The 21,232-nt window shown below is 42.7% G+C and overlaps 1 protein-coding gene across 2 annotated transcripts; it reads left to right on the forward strand.

The window, feature by feature from the left end:
- The first annotated feature begins 3,719 nt into the window (after positions 1 to 3,719).
- LOC308320805 (uncharacterized protein) lies at positions 3,720 to 16,337 on the forward strand. 2 transcript variants are annotated; one of them, XM_080771483.1, is made up of 5 exons: positions 3,720 to 3,781; positions 7,040 to 7,153; positions 14,572 to 14,614; positions 15,975 to 16,197; positions 16,308 to 16,337. In XM_080771483.1, the coding sequence occupies exons 1-4, from the start codon at positions 3,728 to 3,730 to the stop codon at positions 16,190 to 16,192; spliced, it is 429 nt and encodes a 142-aa protein (XP_080627609.1). In that variant the 5' UTR covers positions 3,720 to 3,727; the 3' UTR covers positions 16,193 to 16,197; positions 16,308 to 16,337. The 2 variants fall into 2 exon arrangements, with proteins under 2 accessions (XP_080627609.1, XP_080627608.1); XM_080771482.1 differs by lacking the exon at positions 16,308 to 16,337 and having other exon boundaries at positions 15,975 to 16,211.
- Positions 16,338 to 21,232: the final 4,895 nt, after the last annotated feature.

Consider the following 21,232-nt stretch of genomic DNA (forward strand, 5'->3'; position numbering starts at 1 on the left):
AGCTCCCTATTAAGGTAACCGAAATGCTCGCCTTAAAACATGCTCGCCCCCTCGTGTTCTTTCCGCCGACCTCACGCCGACCGATCGGTGGGGCGGTTCTTGTATATTCTTGAATGTGTTGTATTGAGAATAAGGTTAGAAATACTGTAAGTTCAGGGTTATATATAGGCACAGTTTTACTGGGGTTACGTTTTTGAATATGGTTATAGGTTTTGGCACTGTTTTACTGAGGTTAAGGTTAAGAATACCAGGCTGAGCTGTTCCGCGGGGGTGACTGTGTTTAGAGTCACCACAGTTAGCCACTGCAGTATACCAAAATAGCAGACCTACAAGCTCGTAGCGCGCCACTCGGTGGCGCGCTATGAACTTGTAGATTTGCTATTTTGTCACTTCTACATGCAATCCGTGTCAGTGTGAAACTATAGCCTACCTGAGTGGCCTGGTCAGCACTCAGCAGTATAATGAAAACAGACAAACCACGTGATAGTTATTGCTATATCATTATTGCTTTGTTTAAATTCACGAAGGATTGTCTTTACATGCTTGTGCCATCCTCCGTAATTATTGCACTTTAGCAATAATGCTTCTATGCTGCTACTCTGTCTCGAGTGATGTTGAATGTATTTAATGGATTGTTTGTCTTATAATTTATAGGCATTTAGCAGACACTTATCTGGAACAATTTACTTGTGCAATAGTGGTATTAGGCCTGTCTATAATCGTCTAAAAGCAACGGGATAAATTGGCAAGCAATTAGTGCAATGAAAAGAAAGTGCTACAAAATAATCAGATGGTTGATGTTAACCATCATTCCAGGTTAAAAACCATTATTGGTTTTAATCGTATTATTTGATGATTTAAACCAATCAAATCATCAAATATGTCTAAACAACACAGTATATATAGCCACTTTAATGGTTAGTGGTTACATTTTCGCAAAATTATGTAGTTGTTAAAAAGTTGTTATTTAGATAGATTTATACTGTTTGCATATTGGTTTGGACAGATTCTATGTTTAGGCTGGTATCCTTATTCCGTGTTACTTGTTAGCGTTTAATTAATTTATTTTGTGCTCTGTGACCACATAATATGTGACCGGCCTGTAGTCACATGTCAAGGGCATTCATGACATTGATCTTGCACTTCGTAAGTCACTCTGGACATAAAAGCATCTTCTAAATTATAATAGTAAATTATAGCCTGCACTAACCAATACAAAACAACAGATAAAAGGCACAGGTATGCATGATCTCAATTTTTGTAAAAGCACAGGTATGCATGATCTCAATTTTTGTAAAATACACAATTACCTTTATAATCTTGTGTTATTATTAGAAAGAATAAAGAAATGAAAAGAAAGCAGTCCAACTCCTTACCTTATATATCCGTCTTCATGCAAATGCTGGATATACTATAAAATGTACGGTCTTCACAATGTATATAGCCAAAACTAACTGGCTCTCTTTTCTCGTATGTAAGTAGGCCTACGGCAGGGGAACTCTTATACCTACGATGCTCTGGCAGATAACACACATTCGGACATTCCTGAAGGCTGGAGAGAATCCTTCATGTACAGAATGTACTTCTGTAATACCCAAACGGATTCCCGGTCAGACATACTTCTGCACGCGCCGCACCGATTCGCACGTCAAGGCATGGTGAGTAATAGCTTCCGTTCATTCTATTGCGTTACATCAGTGACATCATGTCTACAAAAGGCTTCAAGTTTGTTTGAACTTCATGATGCTCAACTTTGATAATAATTGCACATTCAAGTTACACCTGCGGGGATTGGGATTGAGACTATACAGACAAAATGACGCACGTGAACCCGCAGCCGTGTCGTCTGAGTAGTACAGTAGCTCAATCTGATTACAAAAAATAAATAAATGCACAGCTGACTGAATGTCAGCTATGCATTGACCCGTACAGTGTTGCGTCATCTCCTGTTCATTAGAAAGCCAAATGTTTTTTTGTTTTTTTTTATCTGTACAGAACATCTATACTGTTCCTTTACAGTATGATACATAAGTATGTGACATAAGTATTTGATATTGGGCCCGATTAGTGTGTAGCCATGAGGCATAATAATGAATGTGTATTCATTATTATCCCTAGAATCTAGGGACATAATTCACCCTAAGAGAGTGGGCGGGGGTTTCGGGGGAAACGAGGAAGTGGGGGAGTGTGTGTTGTGTATATGTATGTATGTGTATTTTTTCCTATATCAAAATTGGCGGGTGGTGGGTCTGTCAAGTTGACTGACAGACTGGGGCGTATGACTTTACTTGACTTATTCCTGTAGGCTCCTATAGGTGGAGCACAGGGCCGCAATCACACCCCGCCATCGGACTCTGTTTTGAGCAGTTTTCTTCAGCTGGGCCCACGATAATCCAGTCGACTTTGCCTCACTCTCCACTGATCTTCTCCAGGTCTGTTTTGGCCTCCCCACTTTTCTTTTGCCCTGTGGGTTCCAGTCCAGTGCCCTGTGGGTTCCAGTCCAGTGCTTGCCTAGTGATGTTGTCAGTAGGTTTTCGGAGGGTATGTCCAATCCACCCCCACTTTCTCTTCTTCACATCCTGGCTGATGGAGTTTTGGTTGGTTTTCTCCAACAGGCTGGCATTTGATATTTTATCAGGCCACCTGATGTTCAGAATGCGCCTTTAGGCACCTGTTGACAAATGTCTGGAGTTTCTTGGTGGTAGTGTTTGTCACTCTCCATGTCTCTGATCCATAGAGGAGAACTGATTTGACGTTGGTGTTAAATATTCTGATTTTATTATGGAGGGACAGTGCCTTGGAGTTCCAGATGGGTCGTAGTGTGGTGAAAACGTGTCTGGCCTTGTTTATTCTGCTTTTGATGTCATCGTCTGATCCACCATCCTTGCCCAGTATGCTCCCGAGATATGTGAAGCGGTCAGTCTCTTTGAGGTTGTCTCCCTGTATAGTTGGACTGGGAGATCCTGTTTGTTGTTTACCTTCATGAGTTCTGTCTTTTTCACATTGATCTTGAGGCCAGTCTTTGCTGCCTCTTCGCAGAGTAGTGTTAGCTTTGACTGCAGGCATGTTGGTGTTTATGAGAGAGAAGACATATATCGTCTGCAAAGTCAAGGTCTTCAAGTTGTTGCGTGAGGGTCCACTGGATGCCCGTCTTACTGGCCATGGTTGTGTTTTTCATGATCCAGCGTATGCTTAGTGATATTATCTCCCGCCTCAGTGTGAAATAACACGCTGTATAAAGTCTTCATAATCAACACGACCTTGCCATTAACACTCTGCAGGCGTGTGTGTGTGTGTGTGTGTGTGTGCTCGCGTGTGTGTACGCGCGCGCGCGTGTCTGCCTGGGTGCGTGCGTGCGTCCGTGCCACGTGCGTGAGTTTGTTGATCTTGTCCGCTTGGGAGGAAGAAAGCAGGCCTGAGGGACCAATCTTGTGCAGAGGAGAAGATTACTGCATGTCTATTTATGCAACGCAAAGCTCTTTAAAGGTCCTTAATTAGCTTCCCATATCACGGTGGTTGACTCCTGTGTGTGTGTGTGCGTGCGTGTGTGAGTGTGTGTGCGCGTGCGTGAGTGTGTTTGTTTGTGTGTGTGTGTGTGTCCATAAGGTCCTGGTCAGAGCAGCCTTTCACATCGGTCCGTTCTGTTGATGTCCACACCTGTGGTTTCCTTCAGCAGGACAACGTTAAAAGGATCAACACTATCGGCAGTATAACTGAAGAGAGGAAGATGTTGGTGACCATGCTAACAGCCATGTACATCATGGTCAGAACCGTGGAGTCGGTAAGAACATTTATAACTATAACCCATGTTTAGACCAGCTGAGACCAGATTCTGATACAAAATGTTTTCTAAATCATGACCGTTTTCTGAAACACCTATGTTTCTATATCAGTGGTGCTCAAGATATTTCATGTCAAGGACCCCCCCCCCCCCGAAATTATCAGCATTTGGCTGCATGCCGACCCCCATCTGAATATGTTGTTCCAGGGACACCCCCCCCCCCCCCCCAGAAGCAAAGATTTGATTTACAAATGTTTGCTATAAAAATATATATATTCAAAGATTTGCGCCACATTTTCACGATTTAAAAAAGAAATCTAGAGGCTTGTAGATCTGCTATTTTAGTTTAAGGGTTAAAAGCTAATGTGACAAGGGGCACGGTGGCACAGTTGGTAGTGCTGTCGCCTCACAGCTAGAAGGTCCTGGGTTCGATTCCCGCTGGGGACACTGTGGGCACTGGCAGCGTGTTCCCCTCCTCCGTGTCATCAGTGCCCATACCCGAGGCGGGGGTTGGCGATGGGGCCTTTCCGTGTGGAGTTTGCATGTTCTCCCCGTGTCCCCTAGGGTAGATACCCTCACAAAAACATGCCGTAATCCTGGTCTCTAAAACTACCTCCCCCTGGCCAGCCGGGGCGCCTGATGGCGGGGAAAGGAACTGGTCGGAATAACGTGTCCCTTCCACGCGCTACGTCCGGCCGGGGAAATTCCCCTCTGTCAGGTGAAAAGAAGCAGCTTGGACTCCTCATGCATAGAAGGAGGCATGAGGTCAGTCCGCTGCCCCCCCAGGTTGGCAGAGGAAGTGTAGCGCCCAGGATTACATTAGATAATTGGCACTGGGTGAAAAGAAAACTGGGTTACAAAATTGTGGGATAAAAAAAAAAAGAAAAAAAAAAGCTAATGTGACACTGATGCATCCTCAGGTCTAAATGGGTTAAAAACCAAACATCAAAGGACCCGAGGCCAGATTCTACAAATGCCAGTATTTCTTACACAGATTTTCTTTTCTAAAACGTTCAATCTTGTGTATCTGCTGTGTTCTGAATATCCCAAATTCCCAATGCAAAATGACACGGATGCTTTCCCGGTTTGGAATGCATGGGTTAACCCCTGGCATCAACACTCATGTGGGCATTTAAAGAAATTACAAGAAAATGTTTGCGACATTTTCAAAAGTTGCATAATTACCAGCCGATCTGCAGGCTTGCTATACTTGTTGTGAGCTTGTGGATCGGCTATGTTTGCTATTTTTTTGTACAGCGAAGTATATAAAGGCTTAAAGGACAATTCAATAGAGCGCCGAAGTCTGACGTCACTTTCAGTAGAGGGCGTCAGTCCCCAGGTTCATGTATTTGTTTAGTTGCATTGAAATCCCCATTGAAGCGATTTTAGATCGCCTCATATAACAACTGTGTTTGAAAAATAAACATGTCACCCCGGCCGCTTCACTCATATGGATATGAAGAATCAACTGACTGAGAGAAAACGCTAATGTTACTGCTGCTGAATTAGTTAGATTTTCGCTAGAAGCAGACTGTATCATATATGAGTGACTGACTGTTGCAAACGATACAGAGACACCTCCCTAACAATAACGCCGAGACAGCTTGTTTATTTTTGGACCACAACGCTTATAGTAGACGATATTAAGATCACCCCATGTTATTCTCCATAGAGAAATTACTTCCGCGAACCAGGGGAATCGTCGGGATGAGCGAGTTACGTCAGGACTTCGGTGCTCTATGCTAGAAGGCTTTCTTACCTTTCTTTGTAGTTGTTACGTCCCCACCAAAGAGGTGTTTTTTTGTACAAAAACTCCTTATTGGCTATTTCCCCTACCATAATCCCTCAATGAATTGCATTGAATTGAATGGGTCTATGGGGTGTTGTGCTAATTCGCTTATTTCCACCGAAATAAGTAGTAAAGTGTGCCGCTTGGGATATTATTTACTTTGTGAAGAGAAGATATATACAAACAAATAATAATTTTGAGCGATGGAAATAAGCGAATTAGCACAATTCAATTCCCATTCAATTCAATGCAATTCAGGACTTATGGTAGGGGAAATAGCAAATAAGGAGCTTTTGCACAAAATAACACCTGGACCTCTTTGGTGGGGACGTAACAACTACAAATAAAGGTAAGAAAGCCTTCTAGCATGGAATTGAAGTGCCTTTAAGTGCCTATACTGTAGCAAGACATTCTACTTCACTTCAGTGCATGCATTAATTTCTGTTCTATATGCATATTATTCGAATTTTTAAGTGCATGAACATCAGTGGACAAAAACAACAACATGTTGTTTTGCTGCTTGATCGCATTTCAACGTGCAACATTTGACTGTCATTGTGATACAACCATTAGTATGCTGTAGTCATGCAGAATTGACGTCAAACGACATTATTAAAATGTAAACGAGGTGAACACCATACTAAAGAAAAGGCGGAGAAGAAGCACTCAAAACGTTGTCTGTTGAGTGCTCGGATCGCCACCTTTTTTTTGTATTCCAGTCACACCTGGTCCTTGAAGCACCAGCACTACTTTACATAATATTTTCTCCATTGAGCACCTTGGTTGACCTAGGTGACAACATAATTGTTACATATATTAATCAGTGTTTTTCTGCTTTTGCTTTGGAATTATATAGGTAACCTTTCAAATATAGCCTATTTAGAGCATGTGTTTCTTTTAATTCTTTTTTTTTCAGCTGTTCATAATATGTTTTGCAAAACATAAATGGACTTATAGGACGACTTCACCCATTTTCAACCTATCTTCATATAATTGGTGATAAAATGGTGCACATTTATTTGTGTCTCATCCTAATAGAAAGCATATACAGTTTATTTTACCCGGGATTCCCCATCGATGATACTTACTGCATGGTCACTGGTACTGCCCACAGCCCTCCTCTGAGTACAACATTTTTTTATCATTATTATCATGAGCATTTGCTGTATATGAGCAGAAGATAGGGTGAAAATGGGTGAAATCGTCCATTTATAACTGGTTTTGCTTTTATTAATTTTAAAAATGTCACAGTATAAGCACACATGCAACCAAATGATACCAAAAGTCAAAGGTCAACATCATTGCAACCATTGGGAACACACACACGCGCGCACACACACACACACACACACACACACACACACACACACACACACACACACACACGCACACGCGCACACGCACTATGAAGACACACGACATGCATGATGGCACCTCGCTCTAACCCTGTTCCTTTGCACCGTATCCAGATAGGTTCGTGTTTTGCACGGAGGCCAGAGCCGACGCCTTACATGGTGCACCAGCCGTTGCCCTGGCAGATTCACTCCGTCTCCCGCAGACGGAAGAGCAGCAGGATGACCGAGGTAGGTCGACAGCAGTGCCCACAATGTCTACAACCCGTTCGTTCGTTCGTTCGTTCGTTCATTCATTGAAACTCATGCAAACACATATAGACACATGCTGTACTTTCCCAAACTTTATCATGTCAAGGAAATTGACACTAATTAGCCTGTGGACCCCCATTTGAAAAGATATGCCAGGGACCCCCCATATAAGATATAAGTTTTTACAGCTCTAGCAGTGATTCTCAACGCATTAATTTCAAGGACCCCCAGTTTGACGTGAATTAGTCTACGGACCCCCATTTAATGGCATTTCTATCTCTGGGACCCCCCATTTTTTGGGGTAAAATCAATGTTAACCCATTCTGACCGGGAACCCATTTTGGTGTTTAGCATCATGTCATGCTTTAGCTATTGAAAAATAGCAGATCTACAAGCTCATAGCGCGCCACCGAGTGGCGCGCTACGAGCTTGTAGGTCTGCTATTTTTGAAAAATCGAAGAACGACTGAATTTTTTTTAGAATCTGATCTCAGGTCAGAATGGGTTCATCAGACCAGTGTGTGTCCAGTGGAAACCTCGTATGAATCTGATCTCAGGTCAGAATGGGTTAATATGAGAGTGTACAAATGGACCCTTCTATGGAGTCTGGACCAGGGCTATAGCCCACATGCCTTCTAACGCTATGGACCAGGGCTATAGCCCACATGCCTTCTAACGCTATGGACCAGGGCTATAGCCCACATGCCTTCTAACGCTATGGACCAGGGCTATAGCCCACATGCCTTCTAACGCTATGGACCAGGGCTATAGCCCACATGCCTTCTAACGCTATGGACCAGGGCTATAGCCCACATGCCTTCTAACGCTATGGACCAGAGCTGTAGCCAATTCCTTTTGGGAATGTGTATACTCGCTGATATGTTTGATAAGTATGTTTTATAATACAATATAACAATTTAATAAAACAAATGCACGCTAACCTAAAAACCCTATTTTTGTCAAAATGTTTAAAAAATATATTTTTGCGTTGCATTTTTCTTTTTTCCAGAAAACAGCCTTATAGGCCTACTACTATCTACAAAATAGCCAATCTACAAGCTCATAACATGTTGCGATGCAACTGGCTGTATACCTTGTATAGATCTTCTAATTTCACTATTAGATGTATGGCAAAAAAAAATCACACCCGTGTGAAGTGAGGGGCGCTCTTAGCATCATACAGCATCGTCTTATTCCGAACTGGCCATTCATAATCAATAGCATAATGTTTGTGTTTGGCTCTCCTACATAGACTTCTATTGAGAATGGGGACAATATAGGGACAAGTCCCTGGACCGGAAGTATAGGCAGAAATGCATTGGACTCAGGCAACAGCCCAGCTTTAATGATCTTAAATCCCTTTATTTTAGATTGTTTTGTAGTAATCGTACAACATAAACATTACAGAGACTTTACTTGTTACTGTACAATACTTTAAAATAGCGGTGCATGATTATGAAATTATGACCGATATCCGATCTCCGATTATTTGCAGGGTCATATCTGCCAATACAGATTCTGACCGATTCCGATATTATACAGAGGACCACAATGGAAACAAGCCTATAGGCCCTAGGCCGCTATTGGCCCAAAGCCTGTTGATAAAGTATTAAATAAATCAATAAATAGCATAATACTTTTCCAAGTGTCTGTTTTCACAACTGAATGACTACTGAATGAGATGAGTACACAAATTAAATGTAGATTTCTTTCAAATTGTATTTATCTTTTGCTGTTGAAAACCGATTAAATAAGCTGTATTATTTTGAGACCATTCCGATACCGATATGAACTTTTTTCAGATTATGCTATACCGATTAATCGTGCATCCCTACTTTAAAACAGTTTTCATGTTGCACAAAATGCCTAAAATTGCTCTTATTTGTGCCGCCCTCGTTGAAAACAATGTATTTCCAACTCCAGCTGCATGAACAGCGCTCGAGTGCTCGGTTTCTGCCCCATCAATATCCTAACTCTTCTATTAGATGGCTCTGCTCCTGCCCTAACTCTTAGTTTTATTGTATGTTTATAGCCAATAGAGTGAAATGCTAATAAGACCACAGCCTTTACCTATATATACCACTTGTTCAAAAGGGAATCCTCCTGGGCCTATACGAGCAATAATATTTGTTTGGCTTTGATGTGAATTGTGAATGGATAAACAGCCTGCTGGGCTCTGAAGCCAATGGCCTTTTGGTTACGTTTAACCTTCAGGATTATGTCATCAGCTGGCCTTGAGGGAGGGGCTTGGAGGGGCTTGGCTGACAAGCTTGACTCAGCATCTGAACACGTAGTCACGTGTTCCAGGAGGAATTAACTCCAGTGTGAAGATTCTGTTCATAGTCTGTGTTTCTTTGTTAATTGAATTGAACAAGGAGTTTAAAAATGTACATGTTCAGACAGACAGAGAGAGAGAGAGAGAGACTACGACAGCTAAAAGGGAAGCATAATTATAGAGGAGGTGGCAACAAGTCAAAGAAAAATGCTCAGATATGCAAGGAGGGTAATTATAGAATAAAAGCATCTCAGTCAAATGACCGGAGTGGAAGCTTGACAGATGGATGATGGTTTATTATTATGGCTTCTTGTGAAGGACAACACATAGAGAGTGCGTGAGGTGTGTGCGTGTGGTGTGTGCGTGTGTGTGTGTGTGTGTGTGTGTGTGTGTGTGTGTGTGTGTGTGTGTGACATCCAGACTGACAGGTGAGCGGGCGGAGCTCCCGACCCTGGTGGGCTGGGTCTCTAATCCCTGCGTAGGGGATTTGTGACTGAGGTCACACACACAGTCATTCATATCAAATGGCATGGTACTGTGTAGAGGAGCCAACAAGCTCCATTTGCTGTTGATCTTGATGAGAGTCTTATGTAATAGCCGCACACACCACCACATCATGTAAAGACAAAGTGGTGTCCTTGATGATATCTGCATGTGCAACTTGTAGCCAAAACTATAGCGGAATCAGATTAATGACTCATTCCGTTCTTCAATGTCGGCTGGAAGGACTGGAAGCATTTTTTTGCCTCCAGCACATTTGTATACCCGGCCGCACGAGCCCCTGCCTTTGTCTGAGCATGTTATAATAGTCGTATACATTCAACGACAAATAGCCGATCTACCAACTCACAACACATCACACATTGAGAAATGAGGTGCAGAGCGAAGAGTATAGAGCACCGAAGTCTGACGTCAATATCGGTAGAGGGCACAAAATTTTAGATCGCCTCATATAAGAACCGTGTTTAAAAAATAAACAAATCCAGGCCGCTGCATATATGATACAGACTATCATATATGAGTGACTGACTGGCCCAAACGATACAGAGACACCTCTCTGACAATATAACGATACAGAGACACCTCTCTGACAATATAACGATACAGAGACACCTCTCTGACAATAACGCAGAGACACCTCTCTGACAATATAACGATACAGAGACACCTCTCTGACAATAACGCAGACACCTCTCTGACAATATAACGATACAGAGACACCTCTCTGACAATAACGCAGAGACACCTCTCTGACAATATAACGATACAGAGACACCTCTCTGACAATAACGCAGAGACACCTCTCTGACAATATAACGATACAGAGACACCTCTCTGACAATAACGCAGAGACACCTCTCTGACAATATAACGATACAGAGACACCTCTCTGACAACAACGCAGAGACAGCTTGTTTATTTTTGGAGATGAGCCCATGTTGTTCTCCAGAGAGAGGGGAATCGAGGGGACGAGCGAGTGACGTCAGGACTTCGGTCCTCTATTGACGCCTGGGATTCCCTGGGATAACTAAGCCCATGACCCACGCACCTACAGTAATACCAATATGACTTTGCTACTTTGGGATGGCTCAGGGTAGAAGACAGGGTTACCAGTAAGACGTGCACTGGACATATAGGCCCTCATTTATCAATCGAGTGTAAAATCTGCCACAGATTCGAGTGCAGGTTTCGTAGTACACCCACGTCGCCACGGCATTTATAAAGTGATCGCAAACAGCTGATCCTTCCTTAATTTCGTTCTGACGTTAATAAATGTGACGGCTGAAATCTATCTGGCACGCCCTATGAAATCAAGCCTCGCCCTCGTTTTTGCGACTGAACACATGAATTACGACCTGTGGGAACCATGGAAACAAGTTTTTACTATGGAAAAAAGGTTTCTCCCGTGCCTTGCCCGCCTCACGCACCTCTCTCACACACACACACACACACACGCACACGCACACGCACACGCACACACACACACACACACACACACACACACACACACACACACACACACACGCGCACACGCACACGCACACGCACACGCACACGCACACGCACACGCACACGCACACGCACACGCACACGCACACGCACACACACACACATACACACACACACACACACACACACACACGCAGAAGCACACGCAACTTGCAAGCCCACTGGTGTCTTGTTAAATAAAGAACGAACACCTGCATGAATTAAATAAAGTTGTAGGCCTACCCTGTCTGTTTTCCTCTCACCTCGCTTGCTTTGCTGTCATGTCCACGCATGCACGCATATACATGACACATCGACATCGCATCGCCATGAATGGAATTAGTTTTTGTAGGCTGGCCTATATTAATTTTACCCATTCGTGCGCAGTGCACGGCGAAGGCGTGATACTGCGCACTGCTGTGATATTAAAGTCCTGTGGGTGACATGCCTGCATGAGAGATAGGCTATCATGTCGTCAAGGCAGCTCACAATCAACGTTTATGTAGTGATTTGATCATTGATGAACGAATCATAAACATATGGATGAAGGCTTGCCGCTTGCGCTGGTATGTGTTGGCGACGCACGCCGCGGTCCCGTCCTCCCGAGCCCCGAAAATGATCTCGCTTTTATCTGAACTGTCAAAACTGTCTAAGCACTTATAAATGGTGAATGATTAAGCCCCTTACGCCTATAGCCTGCTAGTACTTACTACAAATAGGCAAGCTGTATTGTATGCTTGTCATTGTCACTTGGAAATAAAGGCGTGCAGTCCATTCATGCCTTTAAAAAAAAATATATATCATAATCGCATATGCCGCATCACCGCGTCCGCATGCGCTCCAAAATCATCTCACAAGTGCGCTCGCATAACAAGTGTTTGATTAAGCACAAACTAATACATTGTAAACATGTTATATTGTTTTTAATTGCGCGATTTTAATTACTTGTAAAGTTGGAAATCTCTCTTTTGTTTTTTTACATACACATACCGTTTTATATTAACATTTTAGGAGTGAAAACATATGTTTAGATGCCTGTGACAGTGTCAGCAGTTCAGACAAGGCTGCTCCGCTTGTGTAAGACAGAACAAAATGCGTACGCCAGCTGAGGAGCAAACGTCGATTTTCAACGTTGTCACGTTCAATTTCAAGCTTTGGCGGAAATGGTAAATGTCAAAAATGTCGGCAATTTCGGCGTGCACCCATATTTTGGCGTACGCACGGTTGATAAATGAGGGCCATACTGTATGGAGCGTGTCTTGAGTGTACATGCAGGGTTTGATGATATTATATGACGTGACAAAGTGACAAAATTGAGTGTGACATGACATGACAATAACGCAAGGTTTCTGCAACTTCGGTCGCAAATAATAATAATAATAATAATAATAAGGCCTAATAATAATAATGGTAATAATAATACGGGTAATAATAATAATAATACATTTTATTTGTATTGCACTTTTCATTCACAGGGAATCTTGGAGTGTTGCATGTAGTTAAAACATGCAGTATCAATGGGGTTGGAATTCAAGATAAAAAGCCACTCTCCAGGCCCAGTGCCCACATAATACCAGTTTAACTGCTTCCCCAGAGTGACGTCTATACCCTAGACTACAGGGTGTGCCTCTGCTTTGTTAACATCCAAATGTAGCACAAACACATATGGGCATAGTATACTCTGTGTGGAATCAGTGCCCTCACACATCACACATTAACCCATTTAGACCTGAGAACGATTCTACAAAATGCCTTCTAAATTCTGACAGTTTTCTGAAAAACCCATCGTTTCTATGTCAGCGGTTCTCAAACATTTTCATGTCTAGGATATGTAATCGGCCGCCGACTCTGAAAGATTTGCACCACATTTTCAAGACTTTTCAAAAATAGCTAAAGTATAACATTGTGTGTGTGTGTGTGTGTGTGTGTGTGTGTGTGTGTGTTTCTTTGTTTTAGCCAAAGTGTTTTACTATATTTAAGTTCAGTTCCATGCTGTATTCAATCAATATTCAATCAAATATTCAAATAATTCATTGTCCTCATAGACATTTCAAAAAGTATTTCTTTAAAGATCTGTAAGCCTCGTACAAAGCCAACTCGGATCGTGACAAAACAGAAACAATATTTTAGCCTGAACAAGTAAATACAAAGAATAAAAACAACAAAAAGAAAGTGTCGTAACCTGCCCTATATTTTCTTTCTAATTATTTGTTCGGCCCAAAATAATTGTGTTTGTTGTCATGATTTGTCACAATCCGAGTTGGCTTTGTTCGAGGCTTACAGATCTTTAAATAAAGACTTTTTTGAAATGTCTATGGGGAAATGCACGGGGAATTATTTCCTGGGCCTGTCGTCGTCATGAAAGGGACGGGACTGTGACGCTCTATAAGTGGGGCGGGAGTGGCTCAGGGGTAGAGTGGCCGGTTGAGCAGCCGGATAGGAACCGCAAGGTTCGATCCCGGGCTCCCCCAGAGTCAGTGTCCAAGTGTCCTTGAGCAAAACTCTAAACCCCTAATTGTTCCCGATGTGCCTCGCATGGTTTCCTGTGCCATGTGTATGAATGGGTGAAGGTATTGCACAATCTATGAAGCTCTTTGGATAAAAAGCGCTATATAAATGCACCATGCACCATTTACCATTGAAGTGGGTACAGCCAGGATAACAGAACAGTTATATTTTCTGCCTGCGTGACAAGGTGCTGTCTCTGGCTTTGTGTCTGGCGTCTGATCTGGGATCTGGAGGCTTGGTAGTATCTGAACAATGTCTCGGTCCAACACTGATCTGGGATCTGGAGGCTTGGTAGTATCTGAACAATGTCTCGGTCCAACACTGATCTGGGATCTGGAGGCTTGGTAGTATCTGAACAATGTCTCGGTCCAACACTGATCTCTATCAAAGAGGCATGCATGGAATGTCACCCTTTCAGTCTCTGACTTTCTTTCTTTCTCTCTCTCTCCTCTCTCTCTTTCTCTCTCTCTCTCTGTGTGTGTGTGTGTGTGTGTGTGTGTGTGTGTGTGTGTGTGTGCGTGTGAACGTGCGTGCGTGTGTGTTTTGTGTTGGCGTGTGCCTACAGCATTTGTTGTATACTGTAAGTGATGTCCTAAATGCTTACTCTGACCCTCTCTGTCGTACAGTTTGAAGGCCCTAGGAGGAACAGCATAGGCCTCAACAGAAGAAGTAAGTATTCCTCCAAAGACGCACGCACACAGATATTAACAATAACATCATGTCGTGTGGGCAGGCTATTTTTCTGTGTCGTTGATGATCATCATCAACCTAATAAGCCATTTTAACCCTATAGAACACTAAACATATTTTTGTTACATCATCACTAAACACTATTATGTGCATATTATTTTTTAGAATATTCCTAAAAAGAGAGGAATTAAGTTGGGAACTTCTCCTTTGGTCCACCCATTCCTAAGGCAACGAAATAAAAAAGTCCATTGTGTATAATAATTGGATTATTCTCTATATCACACTATCACTAAATACGGGTGAAATTCACCCGAACACCTGCCTGTAAGAAGAAAACCAGTGATGTGGGCAGGGAAACAAATCTACCTTCTATGATGTCACTGAGCATCATGAAGGTATACTGAAAGACCCGCCCACCTCAGACATCAGCAACATTATGAACATTGCAAAAATACAATCGTCCGGGTGAAAATCACCCATGTTTAGTGTTCTAGGGTTAAAGGTCATGGTCGAAACTCGAAAGTAATGAATTGTGGGTGTGTGTTTGTGCACCGTGCCAGCATGAACACCTCGTGAACCGTTCATTTCAAGCGCGTATAGCCATGATTATCGGAGATCTCTCCGCCTACTGATAGGCGGAGCCGGTATATAGGTGGAGATATCTGATCGTCTGGCTGCGCGAGACCGACGTCATGCTGGCACACAGAAACATGTCAATCATTTAAACCATCTGCATTGCTATGGTTCACCCGTTCACACACATCCACGCTGGTGGGAGAGGCAACCATACGCAAGGCTGCTCACTAGGAGGAGTTAAGGGAACTATTACTACTACGAGTCCCGGAGTGGCCGTTGAGAGAGGAAAAAAACCAAACAATATTAAACTTGACTCTTAGTGCATTGGCATGTCGGTGTCGGTGCCGGACTATTGGCTGTAAGACTATTGGCTGTAAGACTATTGGCTGTCGGACTCTTAGTACATTGGCATGTTGGCCAATGGGTCGGAATATGTACTCTGTACTGTACTGTACTGTACTGTACTGTAGGCACACACTGCTGTTCCAATTGGAGTGGCTGCACCACTCAAAAATAATCCCTCTCAATGGCCACTCTGGGGCTCCGTTCGACACTAACCCTAACCCTTTCTTTTTTTATAAAGAAAAGAAAATATATATCCTGCTTTTATCCTGTGAAAGATTCATATAAAGATTACAAAAAACATCTATCCTATAATTTAGACATGAGTTTTAAATCAGAACAATAGCCACGCCGTGTAACCCCAAGGCTATAATAATAACATACATGTATGACTGTATGTCTGGTGTTTATTTGTCTGCAGACCCTACCTCCGCGGCCATCGCCTCCGCCTCCCTGGCCATCCCCTGTTTCCTGTCGTGCTCGGACTCCGCCGCCCTGGCCAACGGGGAGGCGGCCGCGGCCACGCTGTCGGCCACAGCGCTGGTGGTGGACGCCATGCCCCCGCTCAGCCCCGCGGAGGCCGCGGTGACCATCCAGAACCACTTCAGGAAGTTCCAGCAGCAGAAGAAACAGAAGTAGAGGATGTGGAGAGAGAGAGAGAGAGAGAGAGAGAGAGAGAGAGAGAGAGAGAGAGAGAGAGAGAGAGAGAGAGAGAGAGAGAGAGAGAGAGAGAGAGAGAGAGAGAGAGAGAGAGAGAGAGAGAGAGAGAGAGAGACGAAAGGAGAGATGGGGGGGTGAGGGGGGGGGTGAGGGGGGTAAAGAGAAGATGGAGGGATGGATGGAGAGAGAGAGAGAATGGACGGAAGAACTCATACGTGCACAAATGTACGAATATACACCTATGCTATAGCACATGCACAGACATGTATCACATGCACGCACATGGCACGCACGCACGCATGAACACACACACGCGCACGCTCGCACACGCACACACTCTACCTCTACATGACATCAGCTTGTGACTGCAACTTGTTCCTGTTCGCAGATGACTCGGCACTGCTAGTCTCGGACAGGAACAAACTGCAGGTTGAAAAGGCCCTCAGCCCCTGAACTCTCGCCCCTCCTGGGAATCTGCACCTGGCTCGCTGATAACAAACTATCTTTACACCTGGGAAAAACGGAATCCATTCTCTTTGGTTCTAATAGTAATCTCAGCAAGGCAAATAGCTTCTTGGTTAGAGTGGGTGACAATGAAATTACCTACCTAGGTTCCATCCTGGAGGCTAATCTTTCCGGTGATAAAATGGCCACCAACGTAATCAAAAAGGTCAACCAAAGAACAAGATTCCTTTACAGGATCTCCTCACTGGTCAACAAAAAAGACCTTAACAGGAGCCCTCGTACAAGGTTTCTTTGACTATGCATGCACCTCCTGTTACCACAGCACCTCAAAGGCCCTTAAAACAAGGCTCCAGACTTCTCAAAACAAACTGGTCAGGCTCCTACTTGGCCTCACCCCCCGAACCCACCTCACTCCTGCCCACTTTGACAGGCTGGAATGGCTTAGGGTCGACGACAGAGTACAGCATCTTGCAATGGGTCTGGTCCACAAGATTCGATACAGCACCAAGATACCCATGTACCTGTCTAGATACTTCCTTAATGTTAACGAAGTCCACACCCACAACACCAGAGGGACTGCAACGAACCATGTACAACCCAGATTCGGCACAAACAAGGGACTAAATTATTCTCGCTCCTATGCCACCAAAATGTGGAACGCCCATTAAGTCATTAAGACATGCAAATCCCTTGACTCCTTCAAAACCGCTCTCAAAGGGCACCTACAGACAGCTGCAATTCGAAACTGGCCCCCGTAAAATCTGAATCCCCCTTTTTCCCCACACTGTACAGTATATTTATTTTATTTTATTGTTATGTTTCTTTTCCCTTTTTACCTCCTTTATGATGAATTCCTGTTCTGTTCTTTGACTAGAAGTGTCCATTTGTACGTCTCTAAATGTTTTGATGAATTGAACATGGTGGACCCTCTTGTAAACAATTAAGTGTAATGCTTAATTGGGTCGTCCACTCAGTTAACAGTCTTTGTATTGAGTTTGCTTGAAATGTACTGTAATTCTGCAAACTGTTAATAGCTATTTCAATCAATCAAACCATACCATTTCCATAAAATATACCCATTGTATTATCCAGTGTATGAATAATACTTATGCCAGTGTGTGAGTACTACTTGTGCATATTCATATTATGAATCATCTGTATGGAATACAACATTGCACTGTACTGTGAAGACTGACAGACTGTGTTTTAATTTATTTGAGTATCTTTTGCTATTATGATGTACTACTTAATTCAACTACTCCAGTTACCTGGACTATAGATCGGTGTAGCATTGTTGCCCTCTGGTGGTGTGATCAGGTTATGAATAACATTTGGCATTATTCACATATATTGTAGGCCAACTGCTGCTGTAACAGTATGACATAATACTGGAGAGGAGAAGGGAGTCTTCACACTATAGTATCAGCTCCTATGATATGCAATGTATTGAGGACGTCATCAGTGGTGGAAAGTAACTACACATTTACTCAAGTACGGTACAATTTTGAGAATTTTAGCCTATACTTTAGTTCAGTATTTCCAATACTTTTACTACATCTCAGATCCAAATATTGTACATTTATTTTTTATAACTGTATAGTTACTAGTTACTTTGTAGATTTTGATTATTAGTAGCTACAACATATATACCACATCAGCCCTATACATTTTGACAATTTGAATATGTATAAACTGCCCTGGGCTGGCTGTCTGTTGCGGGTTCGAGTCCCGTTCCTGACAAACTTTGCTGTGTCCCCTCTCCCCGTTTCCTGTCTACCTACTATACAATTCATCTATCAATAAAGGCAAAAAGCCCCCCTAAAATATCTTTAAAAATAAAATCTATAAGCTCACAATGCGTCACATTGTGAGGTTGTAGATCTGCTATTTTCAAAAAGATTTTATATATTTGAAAACTTGAGAATTGGGACTTTCTGCACAATGAGTATACGTGAGTATACTTTTTGGTACTTTAAGTACATTTTGATACCGATAACTTTTGTACTTTTACTAAAGTAAAGACACCGGCCTACTCAGGAACGATGAAAGCTGCAGGAACGACACTGTTGGGAATGCATGCCCCACCCGGTTATGTACCTGTTGTACTTATCTGTCAGTCTGTGTTACCTTTATGCCAATATGGAGATTTCTGTATCCGTCTGTCTGCCTGTGTCACTTTAATGCCCATAGACATCTCTGTCTGTCTGCCTGTGTCAGTTTTATGCCCATAGACATCTCTGTATCTGTCTGTCTGCCTGTGTCACTTTAATGCCCATAGACATCTCTATCTGTCTGTCTGCCTGTGTCAGTTTTATGCCCATAGACATCTCTATCTGTCTATCTGCCTGTGTCACTTTAATGCCCATAGACATCTCTATCTGTCTGTCTGCCTGTGTCAGTTTTATGCCCATAGACATCTCTATCTGTCTGTCTGCCTGTGTCAGTTTTATGCCCATAGACATCTCTGTATCTGTCTGTCTGCCTGTGTCACTTTTATGCCCATTTAGACATCTCTGTATCTATCTGTCTGCCTGTGTCACTTTAATGCCCATAGACATCTATATCTGTCTGTCTGCCTGTGTCAGTTTTATGCCCATAGACATCTCTATCTGTCTGTCTGCCTGTGTCAGTTTTATGCCCATAGACATCTCTGTATCTGTCTGTCTGCCTGTGTCACTTTTATGCCCATAGACATCTCTGTATCTGGTTTTCAAGGTTTCGTAGGTTTCAAGGTTGTACTTTATTGTTACATCTTGTGTACAGTACAGGTACATAAGAGTAAAACTTATTGTTGTTTGGCTTCCTTACAGACAACGCAGCAGCATAAACAGCATAACATTCAAAACATCAAAACACAGCAAATCAAGGGATATAATAATGAGTGCAAGAAAGAGCATTCAAAGAGTAAAAATAAAATAAATTAGTAACATAATGTACATGTGCATGTTTTCCCTGTAATAGCAAAAAAGTTAGGTAAACTTTATGTGACCAGCTTCACAGTACCCAGCCAGCACGCCCACTAACTGGGCACGGGTTGGAAGTGGGCAAGCCCATGTAGTTCCAACATGGTCTACATGTGGGCTAACTGGGCATGGGTTGGAAGTGGGCAAGCCTATATAGGTCCCACGTGGTCTACGCGAGGGATAACTGGCATGGGTTGGAAGTGTGCATGCAAGCCCATATTGGTCCAACATGGTCTACATGTGGGCTAACCTCACAGCATGTCACAGCGCATTGTGAGCTTGTAGATTGGCTATTTTCTCCATAAAACCCAGCATAACATGACTTGTCTTTGAGTTCTACTGGAACTCTTCTCCACTAGTTTGAGCAAAACAAAATAATCCATGTACAATTAAAAGGGAATTGAAATGATGTGTACATATTTCCAATAAATGTATAGCCCACAGTATGTACTGAGGTCACTGGAGACTGGTGAAGCAACTGCATGGAGAGGGTGGGGTCATCAGCCAGGTGAAAAGAACTGGTTTGGCTGGTTAGTGTTGTGGGTAGGGTGACCAGATCCTACAGTTTCTGTCTGCCTTTTCCCACCACTTTGAAACTGACAAAGGAACTACACAGTCAGAGGGTTTTGTCCCCTTTCAGATGTTGTCGCAGGGATGCTAAGTATTTTCCAGTCTAAGTAATTTGAATGCAAATGATTCCGATCTTAGGTAGGCTATATGCACTCTACTATACTAAAAGGATCACATGCAAATTGGTTGCTTCCATTCAACAATAGGGTTACACACCCTAACCTAACCCATTATCACCTGTCCATTTGCAATGGGACATCCTCCAAAACATTCACAACCAAGGTCTTCTAACAAGGTAGATAAGGGTGGGCTAAAACATGGGCTATAACCCATCGTTTTTGTCATTTCGTCATTTTTTTCAAATCCTCAAAAATGATGAAAAACGGCGCGCTATAGTATGCCGTACGATATGGGCTATAGCCCACGGTCCAAAATGATGAGAAACGAGGCTAACTTTTTTTTTCAAAATTTCAAAAAACATGGGCTATAACCCATCGTTTTTGTCATTTCGTCATTTTTTTCAAATCTTCAAAAATGATGAAAAACGGCTCGCTATAGTATGCCGTACGATATGGGCTATAGCCCACGGTCCAAAATGATGAGAAACGAGGCTAACTTTTTTTTTTCAAAATTTCAAAAAACATGGGCTATAACCCATCGTTTTTGAAATTTCGTAATTTTTTTCAAATCCTCAAAAATGATGAAAAACGGCGCGCTATAGTATGCCGTACGATATGGGCTATAGCCCATGGTCCAAAATGATGAGAAACGAGGATAACTTTTTTTTTCAAAATTTCAAAAAACATGGGCTATAACCCACCGTTTTTTTCATTTTTCATTTTTTTCAAATCCTCAAAAATGATGAAAAACGGCGTGCCATAGTATGCCGTACGATATGGGCTATAGCCCACGGTCCAAAATGATGAGAAACGAGGCTAACTTTTTTTTTCAAAATTTCAAAAAACATGGGCTATAACCCACCGTTTTTTTCATTTTTCATTTTTTTCAAATCCTCAAAAAT

This window comes from Protomyctophum bolini (assembly GCF_963924005.1).
Source record: "Protomyctophum bolini genome assembly, chromosome: 9".
Lineage (NCBI taxonomy): Eukaryota > Metazoa > Chordata > Actinopteri > Myctophiformes > Myctophidae > Protomyctophum > Protomyctophum bolini.

Bases quoted from the DNA above. Each gene is read 5' to 3' on its own strand.
- LOC308320805 (XM_080771483.1), top strand. From the start codon at position 3,728: ATGTTGGTGACCATGCTAACAGCCATGTACATCATGGTCAGAACCGTG. The intron at 3,782-7,039 runs GTAAGAACATTT...CACCGTATCCAG, and splicing joins TGGTCAGAACCGTGGAGTCG to ATAGGTTCGTGTTTTGCACG. The intron at 14,615-15,974 runs GTAAGTATTCCT...ATTTGTCTGCAG, and splicing joins CATAGGCCTCAACAGAAGAA to ACCCTACCTCCGCGGCCATC.